Here is a 26,443-nt window from a genome sequence, read left to right as displayed (position 1 = left end):
TTCCAACTTTCTGTCATTACATTTCTTCCATGAAACTACGGTAAACATCGCAAATTGTGCCCAAGTTGTTGTATGCACATTTCTTCAAAGATAATTGCCGACTGACCGATTCTATTTGAACGAATTAATGTTGATGATCATTAATGACCCATCCGATAAACGGATTACCTATAACAACAGATTATGACACCAGTTGTAACCATTGATTAGCTTGGGGTGGTAAACAAAGTCATAATCTTTTCCCCAGGTAAAATTTAGTAATTAGCGTATCATATCAATACGCAAATTAATATGCAATCGATCTTCAAAAAAGGCAGGGCGCCCTGGAAACTGTAAAAAGGGCACAGGGCGCCACTCGGAAAAGGGCGGGCGCCGCGCCCTCTGAAAATGGCCTAGCTGGAACACTGATATACATATATATAAACATTGGTATTACATTTGTTTTGAAACAAGACTATAGTTAAACTGATCAATAGTTGTTACAATAACCCTGAATGGCAAGTTTGGTCAGAGGGGGGGGGGGGGGGGGGGGGGGTGTGTATTTCAGTACATTAAGGTATTAAAAGGTAGCTAATATATCTAACAACTAGCTTTGCACCCACATCCAACTTTATGTCAACTAAATGAACTATGTTTTCCATGTTTGCTAACCTATAATAGTTATATTAACTTAAAGAAATGAACATATAAATGGTTTAAAATAATGTGAAAACCTAAGTTGTTTTTTTTTCTCTTAGAAAAACTGGAAGCATTCAAATAGACAAAATTTACTTATACAAGTGCCTCATATTGTGATGTTCGGTTGATATCTCAATAACATATACCACTTATCTTATATAAATTTGTTTGTCCCCTCGGTTTGACGATTTCATGAGGGGTACCGTTGATGCATATTGACATTTTGTTCATTGTAGCTTATTCATACCATGTTTGGTATAACGATTATAACTTTTAAATTATAATAATTACACATTTTCAGCACCTGAATTCTACCATTTTATTGTTCATTCTGATAAATCTACCTTTCTATGTGTGAATTCATTAACAGGAGATATGGGGTAAAAAGATATGAGACAGCAAACCAAAGACAAAACTATATCTAGAGTCTGTGCATACAGATAGCTTTCCAGGAAAGACATGTATTATATACAGTATGTCAAGCTATTTCTTTACATGTATAATTATAATTCTGACAAGCTTTTTGGATTATCTAAAGTCAAGTAAGAGCTGTAGGGTGATTACTTACAAGACAAATGCTTACCCTTCACTGAAAACTGGGGATGTTAAGGTGGGGTTTACAATTATATGAATTTCAAAAGTTTTGTGATGCAAATTGAAGTACTTGGTTGATATATGGCAATGACCTGAATGTTGGAAAAATTGCAAACATTAATATTTTAACATGACCAAAGCACTAACCATGTATCTGTTGTCTGCAGTGGTGTAATTGAAGTAAATATGGGTGGTAATTTATAAAAAAAAAAGATTCTCATCCAAATATAAAGTGTCTTTCACGTAAAAATATAACTGTTCCCATTCTAAATAAGTCATGTAATAAGACAACATGGAGTACATGTAATTGGCAAAAAAATAAGGATTTCTTTCCATAATAGTCTTTCAGCTGCAGAATTAAAAAAAAAATAATGTTCCGCTGGTACCAATAAGCAAAATCCATATCTTAAAGTCAAATAAAAAAGGAACATATAGAAGTTGGTATAATTATTATTCGTGAGCACTTATAAATTAACCCAACCATGACAGTTGTGTCAAAACAAATTTTAAAAGACCAATGGAAACCAGTCCATAACAGGACTGAAACAAAATTACAACTAATAGGACAAAAGACACATAACACCAATGAAAAAGTATATAAATTAAGAGCAAGTTTGAAGCCAATAATAACTTTGGAATAAAAAAAAATTTCCAAGGCTAAAGAATGAGTTTGATTACCAAAAGACTATAAGTCCATTGAAGATGAATGGTTAGTGCCTTGGTGTTAAAAGTAATTAGTGGTAGGTTAAACCGACACAGGAGTTAAATACAGGATTGAATGTAGTTGTTTCAAATAATACCAGTTATAAAATATTGTGTGTTTCCCAAATAGTAAATGTCTTAATTTAATAGTTTGGTTATGTTGGATGGAGAACACTAAACCTGAAAAATGATGAGCTAAAATATATTAACAAGTTAAACCATATTTAAATTTTTCTTTAAAAGAACGAAACTTATATATACTGGTAATCTTAAAATGTATGTGACTTACATTTATTGTAATTCAAAATTTTAAAAATTCTTTCAAGTAAAGATCATAATTTCCCCCCCTTAAATCTTTAAAAACAAAAACAATTTCTGTATTGAGAAGCACACAGTATTTCATATCATGACTTTTATGGTCATTGTTGAAGACGTACAGTTTCTATATCTAAGCCATCAGCATTGTCTCATTTACATTATACAGTTACCACACAATATTAAAGGACACTCATGACAGCACCACGAAGACTCTTGAAAAATCTCCTTGTTCCCTCAACATTGAGGTGAATGCCATCAAACAAAAACAGTTTCCACTGGGCTGTCAGTCTGGACTTATGATACCAGAAACTGACTGATGGATGGTCGGCAAGACTTAGATAGAAATATTGATCTATCAGATGTTTCCCATAGTGGTATACATAAGGACAAATCTTCTTCTTCTTTCTAAGTTTTTTTCTTGGGAAAATCTCACAAAGAACAACCTTCTTTACCAGATATGTAGTCTGTAAAATACCTATGAACTGACAGACTTTTTCCATGTAACCAGACATATCAAATGTTACAACATCCAGATCATTGCCACCAATTTGTAAAATAACAATATCTGGAGAAAATCTTAGCATTGCCTTTCGAACCCTGTTCTCCTCGTCTTCAAGCAGTGTGTCTATTGTCCCCCCAGATAAACCTACCAATTTAACAATTACACCAGCCTGTCTTAAATTTAAATGCTGTACCAAATTTGGATACCAGCGATTAAGAATATCCCTGTGTAAACGTTTTATAAAACTATGACCCAAAACTAACACTCTAGTAGGCATATTAAAACTTACAACTTGCTGAATTGAAATCTGCAAAAAAACCAAAAAAATTAAAAGTCAATCTGCACTTTAAAACTTGATATAATAGTTAGTGAACATCAGTTGCAATCCAAATTATCCAATGTAAACTAATTTTGTTAAAATTTGAAAGCCATTTGATATTTTTTGGGGGGGGGGGGGGGGGGGGGCTATGGATATTTTTGGGAAAAAAGTTTGTTATATACCGCATACTTTGTAGTGTCTTAAATTATAACAAAATAGGGAAGTTCTTGTAAGATGATGGATCTACTGTATTAAATGTACTTTTTTTAATCATAAAGCTTCATTTTCAAACAAAACAAACACTACATACAAATCATCATAATACACTAATTTGTAAAACTTTAATGACAACAATGTGTGTTCATATATTCCTATCTTAAAATTGGAGACTATTGAATTTAAGATTTTAAAAATATTTAAAAAAAAATGTTGTGAACAACACCTTTCAAATTAAGTAAGAGTTGTCTTCCATACAACACTAAATGTGCTTAATTCACCAGTGTCATTTAAGGTAAACGGAGTTATCTCCCATGTCAGTATTTATTTTTAAATTAGTTAAAAAGAAGGATGGACTTTTGAAATGAAACTTTTATTTCAGTTGATTAAAATTGGATTTTAATTATACTCCTTTTTGACTTTCCACAGAATATTTGAACAATATAACCTTCTTTGGCTTCAATAATCAAAATCATTAATTTTAGGAGAAAAATGTGAATTGTACATCCAGAAATTCATAATAACATTAAACAGAGAATTACATAAACAAAATGTTGGTTGTAAAATAAGATACATATTAATTATCATATTAAAGCATCATTAAAAAGAGCATAAATGCATTACATGTATTTACACAAAGAATAACTATAATATTGATACATTAAGTCTGTGTCAGTCACTATTAGGTCATGAATGATAATGGAAAAAAACATGATGAACATGCAGGTCATAAAATATTGTTTTTATTTCTTTTAATCTAAAATTGTTCTTCATAGATCTAGATAAATTGATCTTAAAAGGATCTGAATATACCATATAACTTTGTTTAGCACATTCCAGTACCTTAATTAATGATCCCTTAAAAAAAAAAAAATAAAAAGAAGTCAGTGTGGTATGAAATTTATAATTTCCAACAAAAATAAGGAAAATGTTAAAATTTAATGAATTGGGAAATGCTGGTTGAAAATTATTACTACACCTCAATGGTCCTTTGTCACATGTCACTTTTGTTTATTACACTGTTAAACCATTTTTGTTCATAACACAATTTGTTTAAAACATATATATAAATGAAAAATGAATTCTCTTCTTTTCTGTATAAATACAAGTTTAAAATGATTTAGATTAAATACGGGTTGTCATGAATTTTAAATGATATTATTAGTTAAACTACATGTATAAACTGGGAGTTATTACTATTGTCCATGGGTGTAAAAATCATAAATCATTTGTTGCTGCCTTTACTTATACAGGAACTAATGTTTTTTTAGGGGGAGGGTCTAACCTGTTACCACATGTCCCCCCAAAAAGGGGCCTCCAACCAATTTAAGGATAAAACAAATTAAATGAATATAAGGTAAGTTCCCTGGGGTCATCTCCCCCCCCCCCCCCCCCCCATTCAATTTGAGAATATGCTATTATCTTGTAAACAGTCCAGATCCCTACCCCTAAACCATATATATTCGTGTAGGGGACAATAAAACAAATGAAATGAAATAAAAGAGAGGTCCCCAGGGGGTCACCCCACCCCCATCTGTTTGAAAACTTTTAAACGGTCAACATCCCCACCCCTAAACCATATATATTCTTGTAGGGGGCAATAAAACAAATGAAATGAAATAAAAGAGAGGTCCCCAGGGGGTCACCCCACCCCCATCTGTTTGAAAACTTTTAAACGGTCAACATCCCCACCCCTAAACCATATATATTCTTGTAGGGGACAATAAAACAAATGAAATGAAATAAAAGAGAGGTCCCCAAGGGGTCACCCCACCCCCATCTGTTTGAAAACTTTTAAACGGTCAACATCCCCACCCCTAAACCATATATATTCTTGTAGGGGACAATAAAACAAATGAAATGAAATAAAAGAGAGGTCCCCAAGGGGTCACCCACCCCCATCTGTTTGAAAACCTTTAAACGGTCAACATTCCCACCCCTAAACCAGAATACAGTATAAATGTTAATGAAGTACATGATACATTCTAATTACAGTATGAGTATGCAGTTATTTCATGTATATATGGGATATTACATTAATCTGTAGGTACTGCAAAAATATAATTCTCAAAAGTGTCCCAGTAGTTTTTGTAAGCAGTTGATGAATTTCCAGATGTATCTGCTGCAAACTCATTGATATCTGTTTCTGAATCAGATTCATATGAAATGTCTTCTTCTTGTTCACTGTCTTCTAAATCAGAATCTGGAACATCAACAGCTTGGTTCAGGTTTGTTGGCAAGTTAATGCAGTTTACACACTTGCAACCTGGTGAACAGTACTTGTTTGCAGATTTTTTACAACTACATCTTAATGTTGTACAACCACTTTTGCAGGAACATCCCTTGGTATACCACTGTATGGTATCATTCACTTTTTTTAAATTTATTTCAGTGTCCCACACAACTGTAATTTCTCCATCTGATATATTCCATCCGTAACTATTCAAGTCTGGCAGCGACATAGAGTTGGTGTTTCCTTGTTTCCAGTATTGCATTACCCAGCAACATCTTAGCCAATGTAATTTCAACGCCTCTGCATTGGGAATCATTTCGACCTCTGACATTACACGCTCCCACATCCTCTCACGGAAATCTTTAATAAGAGCAACATGCTTATCTAAAGCACTTTCACATATGATTTTGTCATACATTTCCTTTACTGAAATTGCTGGTTGAAATGCTGTCCTGTGCTTTGAGAAATATACACATAGAATAAGGCGGAAAAATGCACACAATCCTTGGATGTTATCCTTATCACAAATGGAAAGATCACTTGAAATGAAGTCAGCATTTTGACGAAATATATCAAAAAATGTTTTCTTTCCATATCCATGAAAAAATGACACAAAATCACATCCACTAGATATATACACCATCTGCAAACAGTCGACTGATGTTGCTAAGCCTTTCAAACACATATCATTGGACATTTGCAATGCAAACATTCTCATATCTACAAATTGATGGTCAAAGCAAGAATCTTTCAGCTGTAAATATATGGTCTTGTCAGCAAGAGAATCAATGAATGGTAGTCCAATAAAGAATGTGTCGGTATCAGGACTGTAAATGATGATTCGATGTGATTTGGACTGTATTGCATGCAACCAAACTCGTGTATCACCTTCTTCGTGGTTACTATTCAGATGACAACATTCAACAATACTTCCATCAACACCACCAAGTGAACTCAAAGCCTTGTCCATATTTTCATCATCAAAACCTCCAGCTGTAACAACAACACATTCATGGTTTTGAAATCTCTGCAGTGATAGTGTTATAAGTTGATAACTCAGGTAGTTCACTAATTTTCTTTTATGGTCTCGGACATTAAGGAAATTTCTCCAGTTGGTAGGCAGAAGCACATGAGACGAAACATTTTTGTATGTTTTTTCTGATACAAAATCATGTATTCTTCTTGATCTTTCAATATCCTTAGGACTTGTACCATTTCTATTCGGATGATCGAATACAACATGAATCTCATGAGCTTTAAACTGAATATGTGACTTTACAATCCATCTGTTAAACAAAAATTCTGCATAATCACTGAATGTCCTATGTGAGGAAAGCGGGATTGTGTTGATCAGAAACATTCCTTCAAGAATTACATTACTTTGAACAGATTCATCAATGACTGGAAGTGACGACAGAAAAGCAGCTTCATAGGTTGATTTTATTACTTTCAATGCATTGGATTTTGTACCTTTTAGAGGTTGGCCTGAGGCATCACTTATTGCTCTTGGAAGTGAAATAAACTGATCCAAGTCTGTCACTGGTTTCTGAGTGTGCTTCGAAAATGCAATCTGTTTGCGAAGGCAAGAAATCACTGTTTGGTTGTCTTTGATTTCCTTTTTCTGTTTATGCATACTAATTTTCATTGGCGCAAAGGTTTTCAAATTCATTCGCTTTCTTCCATGCATCTGTTTAGCAGATAATTCAGTAGATTTAATAAGGAAGCATGTTATATACTTTTGCATGTCTGTGTTCCCATACTCCCTATAATTTAACATGCTGTTAGACTGATCTGTTGTTGCCACTGTTTTTTTGAAAATGTGTACAAGTGGACACTCCGAATTCTCCTGAAATAATGATGTGGTGTTAAGTTCACTCAAATACTGCCTGATAGTAAGTTCTTCTGTTTCAATGAAGGGCTTGTTGGTCTCCCTGTATTGTGAATCACTTTTTTCTATACACAACTGGGTTTTAATATTGTGCAATGTTTCAGCTCTATATGGCAAGTAATGTGTTAGAGTAGCCAGAGATGTTGGGCTAAATGAATTTATTGCCTGCTTGGTTTTTAGATTAATTTCCATTTCATGAGCCTCATCCAACGCAACACAGTAATAATTTTTTCCAGTGATGGAAACGGAAAAACATCCTGCCTCAAAATGGTCTAGAACTGATTGTGGAAAAGTCTGAAGATCAGCTAAATGGTAAGGAATCATACGGAGGTAGTTGTGTCTGTCAAATGCATAAAATAAGCATGCCAGTTTTTTCAGTGATACGTTCCTTAAATTCCAGTTTCTGCTTCTAATTCCAATGTATAATCCTAGGTAAGCCATGAAATCTGTGTGGACAAATGTGTCCCAGAACTGAAATGTAGCACTGGCTGTACAATTATGGAACCTCCACTGATCAAAATTAGTGCGCACACCCTCAAGCAAGCTTTCAAGTTTTGATTTCTCTAGTAATAAACTTTTCCACATTTCACAATCTAAAATATCTCCGGCGCACTTTTCACTTGTGTCAGGTGTATGATCACAAGAGCTCAACACAGTATTTAACACAATGTCTAATTCTTTACGCCAATCCATTACTGTTTCCTGGTTTTTGTATGCATTTATTTGGCATCTGAGCATTGCCTCCCATACATGACAAAAGAATCTGTGGGTAACACTAAACTTAGTACACTCTGTCAACACTTTTAGCGTAGCACCATGATGGTAAATTCCTGCTAATTCTTTCAATCCGGCATCATAGAAAATCTTGATGAATATTGGCAAGATGTTTTTCAAAATATGCCAATCTCCTGGATATGGTAAAACCCAGTCTAACACACACCCATATTCCGCTTTAAGTTTAATGAGATGATCATATGACTTGCCATCACCAACAACAACTAGGTACTGTAGTTTATTTCCAATCTGAAACCGGTCATGCAAAATATTTAGTGTTTTGACAACTGTCTCCTTGGAATCGGCGGGATCATCAAGTACTGCAATTGAATGAAACGTTGAAGCTTCGGTTGTCTTTTGAGAATATGATAGATATGTTTTTAGACCTGGTATGATAATGTGCTTTTCCTTTACATGATCCTTTACAAAGCCATAGGATATCAATATACTCTGAAATGTATTCCATTGATGTATTTCAACTTTAGATTCATGAAAATCCACCAGTTTTAAAGCTTGAAATTTATTATACTTCACCTCAGATGGTTCACCAATTAAGTTGTTCGGTTCCTTTAAGGATGTGATTATGTCTGATGGTAAGGTTCTATTGCTAGACATTTCAATTCGTTTTCTGTGATCTATTTTTTCAATATGTTCAGGCGATGCAATATCTACATTTTCATTCTTTTCACTTGGCTTAGGTATCACAGCTTGAATAGTTGTACCATGAAAACCTGACTTGTCTTTTCCAGATCCCACTAATGCATAGCTCTGATTTTTGTCAAGATTATCGAAAGAAGCTAAAGCGAAACTTTCCGAACTGATGGTATTATCTCTATTTAGTTGCATCACTCTGTTTGTAATAAATCTCTTTAATGTGTCCTTTGAAATTCCGGCACCAAGTCTGGAATTAATAGTCAAGAGATCCGATGAGGAATTACTGTATTTATCTAATATATCAGATGCTAGTAGATGAAGTGGCTGAACACAATGTGAGCTGTTGGCATGAAAGATACAACTGGCAATGTAAAGTCTAGGAAAGAGCCTACATTTTTGTTGCATATCCTCTGGCATATAATGCTTATTCCATGAAAAATAACTCTGTCTCCAAATTTTCTCTTCTTCCTCATTTGATGTTAACACATAGATGAAGTTCCATAATGTGGGATTTATTTTCTTAATTTCCTTAAATAAATCAAAGCAGTGAATGTCTGGTAGTTGTGTCTTGATTGCGTCTTGAACATAAAGCTTTACATCAGTTTTCAAGAGTCTGGCAGTCTTATCCAGGCATTCCATTGTATTTAAGGATGAGCTTGATGCTATGTTACTGTTTACTTTTTTCTCCAGAGCACTAATCTTATTGTTAAGCTCATCACTCTCTTTATGGTGGTCTGAAATAGTGGAATGTAAACACTGAATCAAGTTAGTTCCAAGCCTGTAAATCATTCTTCCTTGTTTTTTGCTTTGTGCAACATGTAAAACAAGTGCTGGTCCCAGAGAAGATTTCAACATTGTAAAAAGCCAAGTCGCACTATGCTGTACAATTCTAAGACGGTCATCATTAACAACTAAATTGAAGTCCTTAACTGCTTTGTCCACCTCTGATGCATAAACATTGTATACTTTTGATAATAACAGTGGTTTATATAATAAGAAACTGCTGACCACATATTTCAATATATTTCGATAGCAGTATGTATCAATGTTGCGTGTATTACACTCCATGATTTCAATACTAGAGAGACAGTCGGTCAAATACATATCTGTTTTTGCTCTAGATTTTTCCTGTTCATCAGACTTTGTGTATTTGTTGAAAGCTTTGTAGCATGAAAGACATACAATAGGTTTTCCATCTTCATCAGGTGTTTCGTGTTGTAACTCCTCTTTCAAATATACCTTAAATAACTGTAGCCGGTCCTCTACATTGACCCTTTTTAATTTTGTTGTGCTTCTTTCACATATAGAGCAGTTTGATCTTGCAGCATAATTTTTAAAGTACATATAGTGAATGTGACAAATATCCAGTGTTACTTGCTCATTACCAGGTTGGAGATATTTCTTGTCAAATTCTACATGAAAGCAAGTTTCGAATGGTCCAATTTCAACAGAGGTTGTTATAAGTTTTTCATCTGAGTTACACAAGTTGTGTTTTGCAAGATAGCACAATGCCTTCTTCTTACTTGGAGGACATTCATGTGGAAAACACTGTTGTTTTACTGGAGTAGCTTCATCCTGAATATCTTGATTTAGCTTTTGTAGATCATAGCTTCTAATTAATTTCAGTTCACATTTTCTGCAAATGCACCCTTCATCCTCAATAAGGTATATTTGTTTTACAAAAGTGTAAAATTCAGGAGCACTTTCCTTTTTTTGCACCAGATGGATATATCGGTCTGTTCTTTCATGTAACCGACAGTGAACACATGGTCCTGATTGTCTACCTTCATGTACAATATCACAGTTTTTCTTGCGTGGCATATTTACATTTTAAAACAATCACATAAAAATAATTAAAAATTGAAATAAAATAAACGGAATCGAACTAAATTATACAATCAAAAATTATATTTTAAAATTATATTTTTAAAACAAAATATTTTATGACTATCAGTAAATTAAATGTATACCAATTCAAGTGTAAATGAAAAAAGGCAGGGAAATCTGGTTACTGATGTTAGGGGATGATGTACAGTAAGCAGTAAATTAAAAAAGTTAATGGAAAAGAGGTTCCTAAAATCAGTAAATATTAAAATGCAATGAAATATCTGTGGGCAAGGCTATACCACACCTTCACAAGTTCTGGGAGAGGGACTGTCACATTATGTCCCAGATTTTATCAGTCCTACATTAAATACTATTGAATACTATGTGTAAATGAAGACTAAATAAGCTGTATATTTGAATATTATAATACTAAGCTGCAGGCACTAAAAAATTTAATGTGTGTGGGGTAAAGAGAGTCTCAATAGAAATGTGGGAAGAAAATTCTTTACACAAAAACCAGAAAAAGTACACAAATGTGCTCAAAATATCAATGGACAGTGCCCAATGTATAGCTCTGATATAATATTGCCTTTCCTTATGTTAAACAATGAGTTTTAAGGTGAAATTACAAAACGTGTAAGCAAACTTTGTTTGTAAACAAGTCTTTTCAACTGTGACCTCTAATCTGGACTACGTCATTTGGGGCATTTAAAAGGGAAATTAAACACAAATAACTGATTTGGCCGAGTGAAATTTTTAGAAAACTTGAAGATCTTTTCGTTGGTGAAAGCTTTGTACAGTTATTACTTTGTTATGATTTCAACTGGTGTTGTATTGCTGAAATAATTAGGAGATTTTTTTGTATGACCTTACAATATTATGGATGTGGGCGGAAAGGCCGATTGCGCATTTGCATCGCCTGGTAACGTCATGTGACCATACTGTAGCTATTCTCCGTGTCTCAATGTACCCAAATAACCCAGTCATATTTATTTACACTAGGTAAAACGGCAATGTGTCAATTCGTTTTGAGCAGAAAATTGGCCATCGACAGTCGAAGCGGAAAAATGGCTATCCCAAAAAGTGAAAAATAATCGCTCGATTTTATTTATCTGGCTAATGTCACCTCAATTTCTTTTTAAATTTATTATGCTTTTATGCCTTTGATTGAAATTTTAACCGACAGGACCATTATTCCGTTTATATAATATTGAAAAATGTGATTTTTCAAGGTGTCGTTTTCGGCAACAATTTTTTTTCTAGCGCAGCGACATCTATTGACGGGTTTCACAGAAATTATCTCCACTTGATTCTCGAATAATAAATCCGGGGTTTTAACGGACAAATCAGGGATTTGCTGTCCGGCTGCATGGTCTTTTATGTAATTGAAAAGTATTTAGATCCCGACAGCCTTAACTTTTATAGAAACCGATTTTTTTTTAAACTTCTTGTCATGAATAAAAACTGATAAATTAAAGGATCACAGCGCCGTGCTGTATGTCGAGAAAAAATCTATGGAACGCTGATTAAACAAAAAATATCCATCCAGCAAAACCCCAAAAAAGGAAAACCATCGATTAACCAACTGTTCTCGATAAAGTAATTTCTTCTCACCATGTCGTTATTACACACGGCTGTTGTCACGAGTCGGGGATCTATAATCAAATCAAATCAAATATCAAATAAAATATGTTTATTTCCTAATCAAAGGGCCCTTATAGGCATATCAATTACAAACAAATAAATCATAATAGACAAAATATAAATACATGTTTAGAAACAATATGAAATTGAACATTGTAATATGATTCATATAAAAACAAAGATATATATATGAATGGGGTGCAAGACGTCACATTTAAGCGCAGAAATTATAGCCCATTTTAGCGCATTCTGTTCATATGTATTTTCGATAGCCCATTTTAGCGCAAACCTGATTGAATAATGTTCATCATACTAAAACCACGAACAGTAATTTATGCTGGCCTTATGTGTAAAAGAGGGACGAAAGATACCAAAGGGACAGTCAAACTCATAAATCTAAAACAAACTGACAACGCCATGGCTAAAAATGAAAAGGACAAACAACAGCACATACGACACAACATAGAAAACTAAAGAATAAACAACACGAACCCCACGAAAAAACTAGGGGTGATCTCAGGTGCTCCGGAAGGGTACGCAGATCCTGCTCCACATGTGGCACCCGTCGTGTTGCTTATATGATAACAAATCCGGTAAATAGTATAATTAGGTAGGTCACATTCATGAAAGGGAAGGGGATTGTAGTTACGACGTAAGGAACATATCCGATATCATTTGTGAAACGGTTATTCCATAACGGTCAACCAACTCGTGATGGCGTCCGTAAAATTTACGAAGGGATGATTTCAACTTCACCATTTGGAACTCTTGGTTTAATAGCTTCCTTGTGAGCAGAAACACTCTATCAAGAAAATCATGATAGGAAATGCTAGCACGGGAATATCGTATCAGTTGGGAGATATATACCCCGTATGCAGGTGCTGCTGGAATGTTGCTACTTAGAAATGGAAAGTTCACAATTGGAAAGCTGAAATCATCTCTTTTGTCGTAAAGTTTTGTTTTCAACCGACCCTCATTGTCAATTTCTAGATGTAAGTCAAGATATGAGGCCGACTTAACTGTATTTGTAGTATCCTTTATCTCAAGCTCGATTGGATAGATGCGTTCCACATAGTCACCAAATTTTGAATTATTTAGTGAAAGAACATCATCTATGTACCGAAAAGTAGAGTTAAAGGATATTGCTAACTTCTTATCTTTCTTCCTAAGAAGTTCCTGCATGAAGTCAGCCTCATAATAATAAAGAAACAAGTCGGCAAGTAGAGGGGCACAGTTTTCCCATTGGAATGCCGACAGTCTGTTGAAAAACACGTCCTCCGAACGTAACAAATATGTTGTCAATCATGAAATCAAGCATCTTGATAATATCAGTTTCAGAGAATTTTTTGTTCGAATCAGAGTGATCCTTTACAAAGTAGGATTTATCCCTCCCTAAGACAAGATACTTGTATTTACGTTGGCCATTCTTTTTTACGAAGCAAAGAAATACCAACTCTTTCAATTTGTCTTTTAGTTTGGAATGTGGAATACTAGTGTAAAGAGTAGAAAAGACAAATGTTTTAATACTGTTACACGATGAAAGAGAGTTAGATTGTATGTACTCTAAAACATCTTTGGAATTTTTAAGTATCCACATCTGATTCACGCCCCTTCTAGAATAGGCAGTTTCACAATAACTTTGAAGCCCGTCTTTGATTGCTGATAAAATAGATGTTAATAATTTCGAAAGAGGTTTCGTGGAGCACTTGGAAGACCCAGAAATATACCGTTGTTTGTAAGGACACTTATGCAGTTTAGGTATCCAATATAGTGATGGCAGATCCAGTTCTTCATCTTTGGTTGAAATTCCAAATTTACAGTTTAGTTAATCATGATTCATGGACATAACGTTATATATACGTTTCTCTTAGATACTAGCATGCAATTGAAAACAACAACATTTATATCAAAATAAGAAGTTAGATGCATGTTCACCTCAGTCTAGATAAAATAAAGAAGAGGAACAGTTCCTACTCAACTTTTATGAACATAATTGCACAAGGGGTACATCAAGAGCCCTTTACGTTCGTTCTCTTTGAGATAAATTTCCCACTAGAACGGACTTGTAACATTTGCCCGAAATTGGGTTTAAAATCTTGCGCTTAAATTGGTTATCCTTTTGCGCTAAATGTCCATTTTTCCGCTCAAATGTCCTGTCAATGTGTCAAAATGACTTCCGGCGTATGCATGATCTTTACATATTTGATCGGTTGCTGCCAGTTAACTTTATTTTACAAATATTATTGCCAAAAGATAGTCACTTTTTTATTATATAGTTTTCTATTTTTATTTACATACAATTTATAATATTTTCATACATATCGATGTTTTCACATATATGGATTATTCATAAAAAGTAAAAGTGAACATCTGTTGCAATCCAGTTGTTGACATTTTTTTCATATTAGTATTATCTTTTACAGAAGACAAAAATGTGCAAAATGACCTACGATCATCATGTGTAATTCCAATGATAGATTTGGGACCTTAAGTAAAGAATGGACAACTGCAATGAGAAAAGACCTGTTGTCGCGGCGGAGCTACATTTACAAAAAGAAGCAACAGAAGAATCCACTAAGTCTACAGAACGAAACATCTTTAAAATTGAGTCGGATTTATTAATTTATAAACTTTTCTATTTTGGTTTCGGAGGAGCAATAGGATGCGTATTCCCATTTCTCTCAGTTTATTACAAACAGCTTGGTTTTAGTCCAAATCAAATTGGAATCATTTCTGGAGTTAGACCGTTGATTGGATTTATGAGTGGTCCATTATGGGGATCAATCGCAGACAGGTGTCGAATAAGGAAGATGATGATGTTGATAAGCACTTTTGGATGGTTAACTTTTCTAATGGGGATAGGATTTGTTCCTCCAGCTGCAACTACGGATAAAAATTGTCAACTTGAACTTGTATTTGTAAACTCTACGCTAGGTCTTCACAATACAAGCTCAGGTAAAGATGCTTTATCTTCTGTATACAAAAAGTTAAGTACGAGTGAACAGAACAAATTGCTGGAAGATAGAGGTTGGATGTTTGTTGATTCACAACTTATACGAGTATTCGGCATGGTCATAGCATTGGTTATTCTAGGGGAAATAGTACAATCTCCACTCTCTGCACTCTCAGATTCTGGATGTATAGAACATATAGGAATGGAGAATGTCGATAAATATGGGTTTCAAAGATGTTGGGCTTCATTTGGTTTCGGTTTATTGTAAGTATTACTTATATCAAATTCGTTATCTCATGAAAAAACATCTGACTAATTGAACTAAGCTTTATACTTGCTTTCGGTTAAGTATCTATCATTATTAGTTTTTGTTTTAATCCAGATAACTGCTTGGGTAGGGTTGGGGTACTGTACTCACTGTGAAATGCATGGTTGGGATGCGCCACTGGAATTGGTCAATATTCTAACCTTTATAATATTAAAGAAGTTGAGAAATTTGGATAAAATTTATTAAAACGTTGAATATTATAATTATATCATAATTACTAAAATGATTAGTATTTTAAGTACAGCAGTCTTAAATGAATCAGATATTATTTGACAAATATTCTTTTACTCTCCATGATATAACTATAACAATGTTTTTGTAAAAATTATAACAATAAAACATATTCATTCCAGGCCGTGACAAATTGGGTTGAATTTCGAAAGTATATCTGTGTACAATCAATAGTAATATAATATCCAAGTTAGATTCCAGTTAATTTCCTAATCACTGCACTTAGTTGGAGTCATTGACTTTCGTCAAATAGAAGTATTAGTAACTAATTTCGTTAAAGTTGATTAGGTTTTTACCCAATTACGACAATTTTTCAACCTTATTCAACAAAATATGCCTAAAATAAGTAGCCATAAACACAGGCACTTGTCTCAGAAAAAAATTTCCCATATACCTTATTTTCTGATACAAGTGCCTGTGGCCATAAACGTGAAATAATTCATGAAAACAAAATGTTAACTTTCCTTCCATGTATATTGAGATGTACAGTGAGTTAATTGTACAAAAAAATGAATGGTTAACTAATAAAAAAGGAGAAATGTATGGAACGCCATGTTTTGTTAATGATCAGCATTATATGCAGTGCTCACAACATTATATGCAGTGCTCACACCATTATATGCAGTGCTCACAACATTATATGCAGTGCTCACAACATTATATGCAGTGCTCACACCATTATATGAAGTGGTCCAAACATTATATGCAGTGGTCACAACATTATATGAAGTGGTCACAACATTATACGTTTTTTGTTGATGAAGGTGATGATCGGTGAAATGACAGTTTATTTTGATTTTTGCAACGATCCTGGAATTTATCGAGAATTTTTTCAGCAATGAAAAAGATTGTATATATACCAAATATGACTAGCTGAATTAACCTTTTATTACAGTGAACCCCAACCATAAATCTTTAGAATAAGTTCCCAAATGTAAAGGGTTTCAGTCTTTTTGGACTCAAAAAGCTGCAAAAACTATTCAAGATCTGAAATAGAACCTTTTTAGTGTTAATTCCGATTTGCATGATTCAAAAGCAAATATTCTGCACTTTAATATACCATAAAATTCTGTTTACATATATATCAAAAACATTTTTTTTTTATATCTGAATCTAATAGAGTTTTTCTGCAAATTTCCAGATCTCTAGTTGTTGGTGCTGTTATAAATAAAACCAGAACTCCAGTAGAAGTGTGTGGAATTAGTGTGACTTTCAGTGACTACCATGTTGCTTTTTATTTCTTTGCTGGATGTATGATAATAGTAATCATTTCGGCCTTCATGTTTTCCTTTCCGGTACGTACTTTATTATTGAAGTGGTTGATAGAATGTAATTTTCTTTTTATTTCAGGGTTAACAAGTTTCCTTCTTTTTATTTTAAGCTCACCTTGCCCATAGCTAGTCATTCAAATTAAATAACTCCATTTTATATACAAGTTTTCAGCTGAAACTCGGGTCCTGAAACAGCAATTGTCAAGTCAAATCTAGATAAGGCTATTCAATCAACGCATTTGTGTCACCATTGGCTGAAGCGGTACTAAGGAGAAAGAAGATCTTTTCATTTAGCTTGGGAAGAAATATACCGCAACTATATAAAGCCATTAAACGTTAAACAGTAATTTCTGAAACTTGATGCAGTGATGAAAACGTCAGTGATGAAATGTTTTCATCGAATGAATATCATTTAATGATTGGTTATCATTGTTGTAGCAATACTTTCCAGTAAAAGGTGTTTTTGTCTAAAATTCAAATTAACTGAAAACGATCGAGTTTGGGTGATCAGTTAAAAAAACAGCTATAAAGTTTCGATCGGGTTTTTTTTCAAACTATAGTCTATCAAAGCTACTCCCCTCTCATTGAAACAAATTTGCGATAACACTTATCTATAAATAGAAACAATGGCTATATTTTTTTCGGGGTTGAATTAAAGAACTAATGGATAATTTCTGTGAATAATACATTTTGTACTAGGAAACCCCGTCTTAAATGTCATTTTAAAAACAGCTGTGAAGACAACTTGTAAGTGTCCGCAAAACTATGTCGTTTTCGATGGTGAAGGTGGTGATTTATTTATACTTTATTCTAGTACATTATAACCAAGTCTAACAGATAAAGTATGTAATCGAATTAAGTTGAATTATCAAACTAGATGAAATATTAAGACTTTTCTAACTTTGTAATTGGAAAACTAAAGGAATAGGGATATTAAGGCTCGTTTTCGGCCACAGAAGATATAGTTTTTGAAAACTATTCAAAATTTGCACAACATAAGAAAATGCATAACTTGAAACATTATATGAATCTGTTGAATTTTATTTACTCGGCTAGACTTTGTACACTTTGAAATTGTCAAGATGTAAAATGACCTCTAAAACCATATTCTGGTTTGTTTAGGTTGTCGAGTTGCTGTCGCTCGTGTAATTCATTTTGAAAGGAACACAATACCTTCAATAAGTAACAAAATATAATGTTGTTTTCAAGTATATGAATACTATATTATATGTTTATCTATATTCCAGCATGAGAAAGCTGCCAAAGCAGACAACAAACCAAAACCAAACATAAAACACACATTCAAATTATTTATGACCCCTCACTACTGTTCATGGCTGGTATGCATGTTTGTTATGGGCATGTGTAATGGTGTTATTTGGGCCTTTCTGTACTGGCACATGGAAAACTTGGGTAAATATAAAATTTTCATATTATAATGTGTACTTTTAGATTATTTTGTTCGAGCCATAAGTTTTGTTCTATGGTATACCAATTTCTCAAAGTTAGACAGCCGATTCTGAAATATTGAAATGTAAATTAACTGGAAAACTTATACAACTATCCGGTCATAAAAGAAGATTAAAGGCGCATTGCAACACATGTAACCCAATTCCTATGTAACCTATAGGAGTCCGTCATTTAGTTTACTCCCTAATATCCAGAAAGGGCACCATCCATGTTCTATCGAGTGAAAATTTGAGAACCATAGCTGCACAAATTTTGTAGGAGATTTTGCGTTTTATAAATTTTACTCAAGTACCAAAAAATAGGACAAAATACTTTGCATTTATATATTTACTTATATAAAATAATATGATGATATATACAATTGCATCTAGCAAATGTTACATGTACATGTATATATGACATTTTTTTATAGTTTTAAAATAAATTCTTATTTTGTTTACAGAAAACACAGCTAGGAATGTTTGTTTCTCCGTAATATTTAAAACTAGGAATTTCTAAGTTACTCCAGATCGGGTTTTGGTTCGTTTTTTGTCTCCTTGTTGGAATGTTGAATGTGAGACGAATAAGTGCTGGGCGTTTCTCTGTCCGGCTTTGTAGGCACTTTCATGACTTCAGTTCGTGTCATAATTTTATAAAACCAAAACTTTATATCATCAATATCTTGGAAAAATGGAGAATATAATGTTATTAACCAAAAAATATTTGTAAATGAGTTATGATAGTTATATGATATATATAATATGTAGCCTAAGTTATTGAGTGGTCTAGCGCGACGGGCAAAGTGCAAGGCGACTTTGTGCCACGATATTTCTGCAGCAGGAGTTCGGTTCCCGGCCAGGGAAGAACAAAACATTTGCTTCCGCAAATTTACAGATCTAACATTGTTGGGCTGATATTTAAAGAAATAAATTTATACATATGACAACTAACACAATTATATTATTTATTTACAGGTGCTAGTCAACTTTTAATTGGTTTATCATCTGTAGTTAACAACATTGCTGAAATTATCACTTTTTTCGTCATATTTCCACTAATAAAGAAAGTTGGTGTAATGCCTTTTATGATATTGGGTATCTTGGGATATATAGCTAGATTTTGTGTGTTTGCTTTTATCAACAATCCATGGTTTATACTTCCTGTTGAAGTTTTACAAGGTATGTAGAATATTTATATACATGTGTAACTTCAAACAGTTTTGAAAAGACCAAATACTTAAAAATGTAAATATTTCTGTATTTCATAACTAGTGCATTTCAATTTTACTTGCTGTAAAAATATTCTAAGGAAAATTCATCATGAATGCATACTGAACTTGCAGTTTTCGTTATTAGACGTGCAGTTCTATCATATCTTTCATAAACAAGAGGCAACGTAGTTTACCGATGTAACTTTTTTGTAAATCTATATAAACCAAAATTACTAAAAACCAAAAGAAGCACTAGACAGTTTAGCGTCCGTTGCTATGCATGCATTTTTTCGCCAATCGAATCCGCGCCGATTGAATAATTCACAATGGGGAATAATCAATCAATAAATCTAAGAACAGACTGCTTTATCTGTTCTTAATAACTTTGGCTTGAGAAGTTAAAGGCCAAGAACGTACCCCTGTAAATGAAGTCCGAATATGAAAACACGTAATGTATATCAGTTAACTCATAAATTTATAAGGTGCCAGGTATGTTCTCGTTTTGAGTTATGTTTACAACATACGATAAGATTGAGAGTTTGTTAATACTAAAAAATGGAAAGTTGAAAAAAAGAAAGCTAAAATCGTAATGTTTGTCTCGGTTCCCAGTTTTTAGTCATTTTAGTTGACTATGGTATATGCGATGAACGCACTCATAGATATTTGGGTTATTGAGTGAAAGGACATCATCAATATATATCTGAAAGTGAAATTAAAGAACTGTTCAAAACGCTTGTTCTTTTAGTTTTTTAATAGAGGTTTTTGTATAAATACTGTTTCAATGAATTAAAACAATAAGTCGCCAATCAGGCATGCACAATCAGTACTTATGCATTGACTGTTCGTTGAAGAGACAATCCTTCAAACTCCATACAAATGTTGTCTATCAATCAGTCCAGTGTTTTTAATGATATTGTCATTGGTGTTTTTATGTTTTGTTGTTGCAATCAGCGTTGTTTTTAACAAAGTAAAATTTGCCATGACTTTTAGCGAGAGATTTAGATTTTGCAGTAAAATTGGAATTGGAATATGTATTTGACCATTTAATTCAGTTTAGCGAATAGAAGTACATATATAACAATACTGTAATCCAAGGTAAATTAAAAGACCATAAAATCTGAAAAATATCAAACATTATTAGTCAACTGAACGAGTGAAATACAACAGAAATATCCCCTAATTGGTGCAGATATTTCCCGAAGAAAGTAATGGGTTAAACCTCATTTTATGGCTAGTTTAACCTCCGACTTGTACGAAAGTTGTTTACAGAAAATAGTAGACTAGGAGGTAGTCAAATCAATTTTGTTTGTTTTTTATGTTTTTGCAAATCTGAAGACTATGAGAAAAAAAATTGAGTTGATCTTAAGGATTTTTAAGAATGCACATCTGATTGAAAATGCTTCCTTAGTATATATGAATAGAATATTTTAATAGATTTTTTACTGTAGAAAGAATGGTAGAAAGAAGTTAAAAGGATGTTTAGATCGATTATCAACAATGACCGATTATTTATTAATTCATACGGATTCTTTTTTTAAGACATTTTCATTGCCCTCTTTATGCTAATCCGAGATGAGGGACCAAATATGATTTTTCTAAAATCTCTTTAATTAATATATAGAAATTAAGAGATGTGGTCTGAGTGCCAATGAGATAACTCTCCAACTAAGTCACAATGTTTAAAAGTTAACAGTTAACGGCGAAAGTAACACCTTCAACACGGATCATTGGCTCACACCGATTAGCCATCCAAAGGACCCCAAAATATACATAAAAAACACGTCTACAAAATAAAAAATCTATATGACCAACTTGCACATCTGCTATTTTATTTATAAAAATGACAATAAAATTGAGAAAGGAATGAGGAATGTGTCAAAGCGACAACAACCCGACCATAGAGCAGACACCAGCCGAAGGCCACCAATGGGTATTCAATGTAGCGAGAAACTCCCGCACCCGGAGGCGTCAATCAGCTGGCCATTAAAAAAAATAATACTAGTAAAGTGATAATGGACGTCATACTAAACTACGAATTATACACAAGAAACTAAAATTAAAAATCATACAAGACTAACAAAGGCCAGAGACTCCTGATTTGGACAGGCGCAACATTGCGGCGGTGTTAAACATGTTTATGAGATCCCAACCCTCCCCTATACCTCTAACCAATGTAGAAAAGTAAACGCATAACATTACGCACATTAAAATTCAGTTCAAGAGACGTCCGAGTCCGATGTCACAAGATGTAACAAAAGAAAATTGATAAAATGACAATAATACATAAATAACAACAGACTACTAGCAGTTAACTGACATGCCAGCTCCAGACCTCAATTAAACTGATTGAATTATGTCTTCATCATATGAATATCAGGCACAATCCCTCCCGTTAGGAGTTTAGTATCATACTATCATAAAATATATGAGAAGAATATAACCTGTGTCATGCCAACAACTACTTTTTAAATAAATGTGTTTAGTTCCGATGCAAAGACCCAATAAGTGAATTAATATTAAAGCCAAAATTTGCAATCTTTAATGACTTGACAACAGTGTCGTAACTATATCCCTTTTTAATAAGTCTGTTTAAATGTTTTGTAAGCTTTTGAGGTGAATACTGACATTTTTGTGCTTTGTAAAGAATATTACCATAAAAGATTGGATGTGAAATACCTGGACGTATAAGATGTTTGCAGGTTACGAATTATTTTCTCATACCGATGATAAAATTTAGTAAATGTTTTGACTAGTTTGTGATATCGAAAACTATAAATATGTAATATTTTTTCAGTAAGACATAAATTTCTCTCGCTAAAATCTAATACGTTGTTATATACACGAGCGAATCGTACAAGATGAAATATATAAACCATAAGATGGTGGCAAGGGAACGTCACAATCTAAACATGGATAGTTAATGTTATGAAATGAAAAATCATCTCTTTTATCATATTTTTTTTATATTAAGCTTCCCGTTAATGATATAGATATCAAGATCGAGGAAAGGGCAGTAGTCATTGTTAGTATTAGCTTTATTAAAAGTAAGTTCAACAGGATACATTTCTTTAGTAAACATACTGAAGTGGTCATTATTGAGAGCCAATATATCATCCAAATATCTAAAAGTATTGTTTTTGTATCAAATGTTGTTTCGATGGGTCTTTGCTAATTTTAGTCATAAATTATAACTCATAACAATACAAAAACAGGTCCGCAATAAGTGGTGCACAGTTAGTCCTCACTGAAATTTCAATAACTTGACGATAATTGGAATCTCCAAAGCGAACAAAAATGTTATCAAGTAAAAATTCAAGCGCATATATAGTATCAAAGCATGTCCAATTGACATAGTTCTTTTGTTTCTTGCTACTAAAAAATAACATAAAAGAGTTTGAACATATGTATTCGCAGTCTGACTTTTTAAATGCCCAGTTAATTAGGGATGTGATTTTTTTCTTAATGAAAATACGAGGCAAAGTGGTATATAGGGTAGAAAAAGTCAAAACTTTGAACAGATTCAAAATCAACAATATATGCATGCAATTTATCAAGTACTTCCAACGAGTTTTTGACATCTTTACACAAATATGTTTATGGAAAATAGTTCAGTTTGAAGATCATATGATGAAAGATAAGTACAAAGCTGGTGAAATTTTAAAGCTTCAATTGTATTTTCAGGCTTCACGTTTGCTGGTGTTTGGTGTGTACTGACCGTATATTTTTGCAATGCCGTTCCAATGGAAATGTTGGGTACTTTGCAAGGTATTATACATGGAGTGTACTGGGGTCTCGGATCCGGTACGGGAAGTATGATAGGTGGTATACTGGTGGAAGAACTTGGAGCCAAGAACACGTTTTGGGTCTTTGCTGGAGTTTCTGGATTTAATTTGATAACTTTTAGCGTAGTACAAATAGTAAGTTATAGCATTAAATTAAGTATACCTTGTGAAGACTTGTTTATCAGCAGTTTTAAATCGAAGAAATTGTTGGTAAAATATGTATTCGTATGTCCCCTTCTTGTGTCGAATAATATGTGATACAATTACCAAGACACACGTTTACGGTATAATGAGTCCTTACCTTAGCATTGAATTTAGTAAATACAACTTTATTATATGATCATAGTAAAAGTTTACAGTTGCCAGTTATCATAATATAACACATTTCTCTACAATATACACACTAAATTATAGGATTTTAAAACATGTTAAACAATTGTATTGTTTTAACAAAATGGTAACAGAAGAAACAATGAAACTGTACAAAATGAAAAAGAAATTGTTTTTGTCCTCAGTTGGATCATTAAAGCCCAAGGCATCAGTTGTTTATCTTTTTGAACCTGTCAAAATGAAAAACTTTATAAACCTCATGAGTATGAAACGCTTTTCTGGATTTTCCTTCATCACTGAGTAGGCTCAAAGCCGAATATTTGAAATACAATAATATATATAAGAACGAAAACAGTCCAAGAGCTATTTGACAAAAGAGACTTAAAGTTTAAAAAGACTCAGACAAATCGTTCGAAGGTCAAACCTAATTTGCTTGTGCGAATTGAAACAGCTCGTTTTAAATTCTAAAGTTTAAAACAGACAAATTTAGAAAGGACTATCGGGATTTTTAAAAATACAGCAAATTAAATTTAAATCTCCATGAAATAAGTTAGTTTAAACATTACATTTTTGCATTATATAATGTGTGAGAATCACTTAAAAGAGGATCTGATAATTTTTTACAAACTTGATCAGATATGACATGTACCTGCTACAAATGAAAAGATTTGGCTTTTCATGTAAATACTTAGCATTAATATAAAGACGATAACCTTAAGGAGGCTCGCGGGTATAAGATTTTCAGAAAAAAATTAAACATTAAACTTTCATTACAAATTTTATTTATTACCTTAAGTAGTTGTTACTTTATCATGTGGTACAAAAATCATTCCAAAAAAATCAATTCGTGTTGGCCCCAGCAGACTTTTAAAATGTAGATATCACTTAAAAAGCTCCAAATTATCTCCCTTTGGTGCAAAAATGCCATTTTGTGGCATTAAAATTGAAATATCTTTTTTAACTCATCGGTGACCTATATTTTTTATTGTTGTTTTCGAATAAGCTGTACATAAACTAAATAATTATAAAATTTTAGCGATTTCTGTAATTTAGTTCTTTTTTTATTTCGATATTACCGCTATTTCTCCTATTAGTTCAACAGAAAAAAGGACATTAACAAAAATGTATGCTTCTTTCGAAAGCAGATTGTGAGCGTAAATGAACGGTGACCCCATTTTTTTATTTCATTTTTCTATTAAGTATAAGATAAAGTTCATTTATAGAAAAATATAGAGAAATCCTATATTAAATAAAAAAATCATTTAGACCCGCGAGCCGCCTTAAGTGAAAACATGAAGAAAGTCACAATCAATGACACAGATTTTTATTCAATAAATGCACATATTTTTTAAAGTTTATGTGCTGCTTTATATTTTGGTCACTTAGCGTTGAAAACTCATTTATTTTAAAAATAGAATAAACTTAATGTTTACTAGGACCGTCTGTAGTGCATTTTATATACATGCAATACATTATTCACATGTTCTTTTTGATGACTTTTTTTCATCGAACAATTCTTTTTGTAATTTGAGATGTTAAGTGCGTTGTAAATACGTTACTTTTTTTTTATTAAAACATGAACTAGTTTATGATCTTAAATCAATTCACAATTGATATACTTACCTGCTTTTTTTTTATATACATGTAAAAAGACATTCTTATTTATCTATGTATTTCATGTATATATTTTATTAACCTGTTCGATTTTTTTCAGCTGGCAAAAAAGCCTGAGGCAAGCAAATATGAAGAACTTGTAGATTAAGAAATGAATATTTATCAATCTCAGCATGCTATATGAAGCAGTGGTTATATTTTACGGATAATCAGATGTCAATAATAATGTTTGCTCGAATCTTTACATCTTAGTGTCACCATTCCTTCTTGTGTGATATTTTTATTATTCCTTGTACCACGTTAATCAGTCATGATGTAGTTCGTTACTTGATGAGACATTATTCTTATAAAAATGTGATATAATTTATGGATCAGAAATGTGTATATACATTTACAGAATTATTTAAAGCATTTTTAATTGATAAAAATCCTGCTAGTTATCACATGACTGTTTTTGTATTTATAAGTTGAAAGTTATGGTTTATTTTTATTATATTATTCTTGTTACTATACTTATTTTGATTATTGTTATTAAGTATCTGCTTCTTAAAGACCACCCGCTTATTCTTTATTCACACTTAGTATAAAGAACTACTGTATCAAGATTATTGGTACATTTGAATTCTGAATTTACATGAATATTGTCTTATAGAACTTACGATATTTATCAGTACGAGCATGATATTATTATTTTCATAAATTTTTAATATCATTTTGAAACGGGTGATGTGTAACGTCGTCAAAGTCACGTGATGACTGCTATAGTTGGATATGAATATCTGAACTTAATAGGCTTAACGATAAGAACAGTCGCAATGCCCACTGGTATTGACGTTTCAGCACATTAAATTGCATTTGCAAAGGTAACCTTCGCCTTTCACACTGCTACTGGGAAAATACATGTTGAAATCCAAGGCAAGTGCAGG

The 26,443-nt window shown here is 32.8% G+C and overlaps 2 protein-coding genes across 4 annotated transcripts in view; one reads left to right on the top strand and one right to left on the bottom strand.

The window, feature by feature from the left end:
- LOC139512784 (major facilitator superfamily domain-containing protein 6-like) overlaps positions 1-25,960 on the top strand; it is a 40,168-nt gene extending 14,208 nt beyond the window's left edge. For all 3 annotated transcript variants that reach the window (XM_071300697.1, XM_071300696.1, XM_071300698.1), the window contains exons 2-7: positions 14,773-15,566; positions 17,003-17,156; positions 18,380-18,545; positions 19,556-19,759; positions 23,473-23,708; positions 25,618-25,960. In XM_071300697.1, coding sequence (XP_071156798.1) covers positions 14,848-15,566; positions 17,003-17,156; positions 18,380-18,545; positions 19,556-19,759; positions 23,473-23,708; positions 25,618-25,665 — 1,527 coding nt within the window. In that variant the 5' untranslated portion in view covers positions 14,773-14,847 and the 3' untranslated portion in view covers positions 25,666-25,960. The remainder of the gene's footprint in view (positions 1-14,772; positions 15,567-17,002; positions 17,157-18,379; positions 18,546-19,555; positions 19,760-23,472; positions 23,709-25,617) is intronic.
- LOC139510987 (uncharacterized) lies at positions 2,472-3,071 on the bottom strand. Its single transcript, XM_071297550.1, has one exon. The coding sequence runs from the start codon at positions 3,069-3,071 to the stop codon at positions 2,472-2,474; it is 600 nt and encodes a 199-aa protein (XP_071153651.1).
- Positions 25,961-26,443: the final 483 nt, after the last annotated feature.

Source organism: Mytilus edulis, chromosome 2 (assembly GCF_963676685.1).
Source record: "Mytilus edulis chromosome 2, xbMytEdul2.2, whole genome shotgun sequence".
In the NCBI taxonomy this organism is placed as follows: Eukaryota; Metazoa; Mollusca; class Bivalvia; order Mytilida; family Mytilidae; genus Mytilus; species Mytilus edulis.
This window is presented reverse-complemented; position numbering and strand designations above follow the sequence as displayed.